This window comes from Octopus bimaculoides, chromosome 21 (genome assembly GCF_046866305.1).
Source record: "Octopus bimaculoides isolate indiv1 chromosome 21, ASM4686630v1, whole genome shotgun sequence".
In the NCBI taxonomy this organism is placed as follows: Eukaryota; Metazoa; Mollusca; class Cephalopoda; order Octopoda; family Octopodidae; genus Octopus; species Octopus bimaculoides.
In genome coordinates, this window is record NC_142948.1 from 31,019,492 (window position 1) to 31,026,991 (window position 7,500).

The 7,500-nt window shown below is 36.7% G+C and overlaps 1 protein-coding gene across 2 annotated transcripts in view; it reads right to left on the minus strand.

Moving 5' to 3' along the window:
• Positions 1-6,525, minus strand: part of LOC106873802 (60 kDa neurofilament protein) — a 34,114-nt gene extending 27,589 nt beyond the window's left edge. For both annotated transcript variants that reach the window (XM_089339015.1, XM_089339014.1), the window contains exon 1: positions 5,879-6,525. In XM_089339015.1, coding sequence (XP_089195141.1) covers positions 5,879-6,318 — 440 coding nt within the window. In that variant the 5' untranslated portion in view covers positions 6,319-6,525. The remainder of the gene's footprint in view (positions 1-5,878) is intronic.
• Positions 6,526-7,500: the final 975 nt, after the last annotated feature.

Consider the following 7,500-nt stretch of genomic DNA (forward strand, 5'->3'; position numbering starts at 1 on the left):
TTCGACTTCGAAGTATATACTGTCCATGCAGAGACATCGGGCTCCACTGCTCCTCACTTTGTTTCCACCAGTTTTTTTTTTTTTTTTTTTTTGCAGTCTGCTTGATCCGTTTTGTTTGTTTTGTGGCAGTGGTTTCAGGTTCTTTATCTATTTCAGGGTTAAAGGCCAAGTTTCCTTGCGAATTTGCAAGCTTCCTTGGCAATAGAATGTAATTTTTTGCTGCTTTCGTGTTTGCACACAAACCGCAGCGTCCAGTCCTCTGTACTAGATAAGTACCTATTCATTGCAATTGTGGAGAACTTATAGCACAGTTCTATCTGCATCATTCCTCCTCAACCATTACTTCTAGGTAGGTACAGACGATCAACGTCTGCTTTCGGATGGTGCATGTTCGTAGATGTTAGTAGTTTTCTTGTCTTCCTATCCAGACTATAACAACAACAACTACATTATTATTATTATTATTATTATTATTATTATTATTATTATTATTATTATTATTATTATTATTATTATTATTATTATTATCATCATCATCATTATTAATGTGTCAGCATGGTAGAAACGCTAGCGCGTTCGGCACAGTACCTTAGCGGCATTTTTCCGATTCGTTATTTTTGCGTTCAAATTCTGTCTATTGTGCAGCTCAGTTCTGAGGTCGATGCAATCTATTTATAATCTCCTTCGACTGAAATTGCTAAACTTGTATCAAAATTTGAGATTATTATTGCTTTTGATGTTTTACTGCTATTTCAAAATCTCAGATGGTATGTCGCCGTTGACACGCCCATCTCTACTTGTTCGTAGCATCCCGTTACGCAATATCTGCTGGGTCTTTTTCGCCTCACATACGCTTTACTCTAGACTAGAATTTTTTGACAGCGATATTTCTGATAACATTTTCATCACTGGATTATCATTTTTTAAAATCTGTTCTAATAGTATTCCTCTGATACTTGTTGTCCATTACAAAGAAAACGGCAAAATAGAATAAGTGAAAGCACTTTCAACGACACAATATTGGAACGTTGATGCCAAAAGGACCCAGAAGCTTCAAAGGAGTTAACAAGTTATTGTTAGAAATAAGCAGTAAGGGATAGATAAGGAATTAACGAAGGGAAAAAGCATAGATAGAAATACAGTCGTTCCTTAATATAGTGTTGAAAAAAAAAGTTGTTCCTCGTTTACACAAATATATATAACATATATAATACATACACACACTCACATAAGGTTTATGTATTTGTTATATACATATATATATATGTGTGTGTATGTATATATATATATATATATATATATATATATATATATATATATATATATATATATATATATATATGTATGTATGTATGTATACAGGTGTGACCAAAAGTCATCTGACAGTAAATCAAAACCATTTAATTCCAAGATTTATTTATATTTAACAACTGAATGAATTTAATAAATGCATCTAAATATGAAACATCATAGAAACTGTTCAAACTGAAGTGCTTCTTGAGTGACACATTTTTCCATTCGAGTCAATACAGAATTACAGATAGTATTTATGGAATTTTGATTTACTGTCGGGTGACTTATGGTCAATCCTGTATATATGAACGTGTATATATACATATATATATATGATTATATATATCTTTGTAGATATATGAATATATATGTGCGTATGTATATATATATATATATATATATATATATATATATATATATACATATATATATATACATGCACTCGCATACATACACACACACACATACATGCACACACATATGCGTCTAGGTTACACATGCATACACTTAATTATTTTATTGATAGCATCCTCTATGCTTCACTAGCTGTTTCTGTTTCCGTCCACCAAATCTACTCATAAAGCTTGAGTCTTTCTCAGGCTATAGTGGAAGACACCGTCCCCTCAAAGTGCTACGCAGTAGTATGAAGAACTGGGACCATATAGTTGGGAATCAAACTTCTTACCACACAGCCACGCTTGTCTGTCTGTCTGTCTCTGTCTCTCTCGGATCATATATATATATATATATATATATATATATATATATATATATATATATATATATATATATATATACATACATATACATATATGTGTGTGTGTGTGTAGCCCTTCTTGCCTGCTGTTGTAACGATTCCACCACTCATTGGTTCCATATTGTAACAGCTGTAACTTCTGCGTTCTCTCCTTTTGTCATAACGATTTGTTTCCACTGTTTTTTTCCCCTTTATTTTCTTTGCCTATTTCTATTCGTGTTTCTTTTTCCTTTCTTTTTCCGATGAATTAATGCAGCATTTTGTAAAGAGATAAGTTATGTGTTTTCAAAACACACATTACGACACCACTGAAGCGTTTCAGTTTGATTAACATTGTCTTCTTAGTGGAAAGAAGAGAGAAAATAAATAACCCAACATTGTACCAGGAGGTATAACTTATGCAAATTAAAATGGATGAATCGATGACTCTCGAGTGAGTTTCAACCAATGAGACTTTTAGATCTTCGAGCGACTAAATTATATGTAATCATAGTAGAACAAGAATAGTTGCATATGATTGAGTATTCCTTATACTTTCGTACCGTTTACGCCATGCTCAGGTGGAGCAAGCGTAACAACACTGGGCCTTTTCAAACATACATACACATATACATACATACATATATATATATATATATTCTTTTGTTCTTTTCTTTGTTTCAGTCATTTGACTGTGGCCATGATGGAGCACCGCCTTTAGTCGAACAAATCGACCTCAGAGCTTATTCTTTGTAAACCTAGTACTTATTCTATCGTGCTGTTTTGCCGAACCGCGAAGTTACGGGGACGGAAACACACTAACATCGGTTGTCAAGCGGTGGTGGAGGAACAAACACAAACGCACAAATACATACACACATACATACATACATACATACATATATATATATATATATATATATATATATATATATATATATATATATATATATATATATATATATATATATAGTAGACTTACTTGCAAAATAGGACGTGTGCGTTCAATAATGTAATAATACAAAGAATATATATACATGTATACACACATATATGTACATACTTACATCTACATGTGTATATACATGCATATCAGGGTACAGGACGCTAGAACAATAAACTACAGACAACGGAACGAACACATAGGAAAACGGAAAGCCCCTTGGAATATCCCTTCATCAGCTGTCTCTATTCTATCTAGACGTTTCGAAGACCATATACAACAGGCTTCTTTCAGTTTCCTTTAACCAAATCCACTCAGACGGTTTTGGTCGGCCCGATGCTAAAGTAGAAGACATTTGCCCAAGGTGCCACGCAGTGGGACTGTACCCGGAACCATATAGTTGGGAAGCAAGCCTCTTACTACACAGCCCCTCCTGCGCCTACGTAGTCCGACGATGGTTTAACTGGCCGAAACTGCCAAGTCATTGTCTACAACATTCTTGCGTAAGAATAATTAATTTATACTCTGAAAAATTATGGAGTAACCCATCAGATTGATGTAAATTTGTTTTTATTTTAACTGGAAAAAAAATCTAAAAATTAATATCTATGTATCTATGTATCCTTTGCGTAAGGTGTATGAAAAATGAATGACGCAGGTGAAGTTACAGGTAGAGTTCTTACGATAGTCTTATAAACATTTCTCACCTCTCTAATGTCAAACGCATTTCATAAACCTGAAATGGTACATTTTTCCTTCTTGTGTCGAAACAGTTTATCGCACTTAGCAAAATGTCTCCTACTTACTACTACTGTGAGCAGTTACTCGTTTCATCGGATTGTACCCTTCAAGTATATTACTGGAAGACTACTTGTGCAAAATGCCGGCTAGTGGGATCGAACCTAAGCTGTCATGAATGCGAGGTAAACTTCTTAAGTATTGGGAAATGCACCCAAATGTTTAAACTGCACCACATACCATTCAAGGAACATCCACTTACTTCGTTATTTTACTTGCTTGATATAGTGTCCAAGTTTCCCCTCAACTTTCTCTCTCTCTCTCTCTCTCTCACTCTCACTCTCTCTCTCTCTCTCACTACTCTCTCTCTCTCTTCTCCCCCCTCTCTCTCTTAGTAGTTAAGAATTATCATGTGTCCTCGTCGTTTTGCTAACTCTATTGCAGAGATGTCCTTCTCTCCCTGTAATTAGAATAATCTGTCAGAGCTGCAGGCGCAACAATGGATTGGACTGGACTGAAACAGTTTCTGTCTGTTACCTTGACAACATCACTACATTTAATTAAACACCTGCTTTATACACACACCACACACCGATGCGCGTACGTACGCACGCACGTACGGTACACAAATACACATACACACTTATACATATGTGAATTCATATATAATTTCTTACAAATATATATATATATATATATATATATATATATATATATATATATATATATACACACACATACATACACACACATACACATATACATAAACATACACATAAGCATATATCCACCTGATTATTTATTCTTTTATTCTATGCTGTACTGGTTTCATTCATTGGGTTACGGCCTTGTTGAGGCAGAACTTTCAAGGCTTTAGTCGATTTTATCGACCTCAGTAGTAGTTTATCGAGCTCGCGAGAGTAAAGAAAGTTAAGATGACCTGGACGAGATGTAAACTAGAATGTAAAGGAACATATTCAAACGTAACATGATCTTTTACTACGTAAGCAACAGCTCCTTAAGGGAACCTATTCGAGACAATTGAGTCTGCTACGTTTATTACCCAAATCTGTGCTGCTTTTCCAAAAGAAATGAAGTTACATAATGGACAATGACAATGGGAATCCAGATACAGCAAAGAGAGAAGGTATACATACATACATACATACATACATACATACACGCATAGATAGATAGTACAATTTCATATGCGCTTCGAGATCAAATTCCATCAAAAAATTATATCACATTCTGTCAAAAGTTTATTAATTCATGTAAAGTCAATTACAATATATATATATATATATATATATATATATATATATATATATACACACACATGTATCTGTGTCTGTGCATGTGTGTATGTATGTATGTATGTGTGTGGGTGTGAGGTCGATTTTGAGTGCTGCTAAAAAACACACCCGGTACAACCTGTGGCATGGTCGGGCCGGCGGCGACTAAACTGGCAACACTACCAAGTCTCCTAGATGAGCCGGGTGGATTTTGAAAACATTGTACGACGTGAGACAAGACTTGCCAAAGGGTGGATAGGCTTAGAAGAGTAATCAATGGCCAGTTACATGATAATGTGCAAGGACTTTGAAATTTCTGGTTTGGTATCTACATGTGAATTTAGCCTACCAAGCAGCTGTGGACTTTAAGCCTTGGCGGAGGCAACTAACCCGGGGGATGGAGAACTCCTGAAAAAAAGCCTGGGGGTATGTTGTTCATTGAATTTGTGCCCAGAATTTGTACCATCTTTCTGCCATCAGCACTTTTCTACCTACACACGTGCGCACACACGTACACACAAACGTACACACGCACTCACAAACAGACACTCGCTCACACTCACGCGAGCACACACACACGCATGCGCGCACACATATACAGAAAGTGATAGAAAGAAAAAGGAGACGAAGAGAAAGAGAGAAAGTGAGAGATAGATTGATAGAGAGAGAGGGAGGGAGGAAGAGAGTGATGTAGATAAACACGATTAGATACAAGTTCAAATTATTTGAACGCTACGACTTTGTTTTCTATATTGGGCATCTCTAGCTCTCACCTTTTGACTATGTACGTATGTATGCATATATGTATGTATATATGTATGTATATATATGTATGTATGTATGCATTAATATAAATATATACTTCGTACTCACTGAACTCGTAAGTCATCCAGCTCGTCTTCCAAAGTCCCGATACGAGCCTTAAGACTGCCATTTTCATTTGTGGAGTCATCCAGAAGTTTCTTGGTCTCGTCAATCTCAGCTTGGTACATCGCCTTAATTGGCTCAATGTTAAAATCCCGTTTGGACTTCTTCAAAGCCTCTTTCAAAGCAGTATTTTCGGCTTCAAGGAAACGGACCCTTTCGATGTAGTTGCCAAACCTTTCGTTCAAATCTTGCATCTCCTTCCTCTCCTTTTCTCTGTTGGACCTAATGTCAACGACACCTTTGTGAGAAATCGAACTCGCGACTCCATTTTGAAAACTTAAAGGGATTGTAGCGGACGAACGAGAATAACGTTGATGCACTGAACCGTGGGGCATATTTACCCCCCTCGTTCTCTTGTATACGCTGGTTTTCCCTATGGAAGTCATGATTGCTGTTGTTTATTTTCTTTGTTAATATTCTTGTTAATGGGTTTCCCCTTGTTTTAATGTAATTATAAATCGCAGCTTTTTTTTTTTTATCCTTTTATTTTTCGTCTAATAGCTTTTTCAAAATTGTTACAGCTTCGAGAAAGAAATCCTGTGTAGGTACAGCTCTAAAGCACCGGTGACCACTTCGACGTCTCTGCCAACTGCGGAAGATTACGCGGTCCTAAACATCTTATATATATCGGCGAGGAGTTTGTCGCAAGGGTAGCGTTATAGATAAGGAGAGAGAGAGGGAGAGAGAGTAGGAAGAGGAACAAAATGAGGAGAAGGAATAAAATGAGAAAGTAGGAAAGAAGCTGACTGAGCAGGAGAGAGGGAGGGAGGGAGAGACAGAGAGAGAGAATTGGAGTGAAGATGTGAGAGAAAGGAGGAGAAGCGGAGAGAGGAGTAGTAGGGAAGGTGACAGAAGGCGAAAGAGGACGAAAGAGGAAAGTGAGGGAGGGGTAGGGATGGAGGACAGAAGAGAGTGGCAGGGGGAGGAGAAACAATAGAAGAGAATAAAAAAAATATCTAACAACCTGTGACAAGTCTGCAGAACACACGCACACACAAGCACACACACGCACACGCACACGCACACACGCACAGTGCACTCATATACAAGCACACGCATAAACATATACATACACACGTGTGCAAAAACACATAGACATACAATAGGACACACAGAACACATATACACTCGCACAAACACACACGCGCACACGCACGCACACGCATGCATACACATACACAAATACACATACTTACAGAAACACACCCACAGAGAGAAACATGCACGCGCACACACATACACATGCACACACATTCATAAACACCAGATGCACATACACACACATATATTCAGGAAGAATCACATACACATATTGACAGAAATACATACATACAAGAACAAGCACACGCACACATACACTTTCAGAAACAAGGACACACACACACACACATACTCGGATAAATATGAACACATACATACAAATATGGAAAGAGATCTATCTATCTATCTATCTATCTATCTATCTATCTATCTGTCTGTCTATCTATCTATCTATCTATCTATCTGTCTATCTGTCTATCTGTCTATCTATCTATCTATCTATCTATCTATCTATCTATCTATCTATC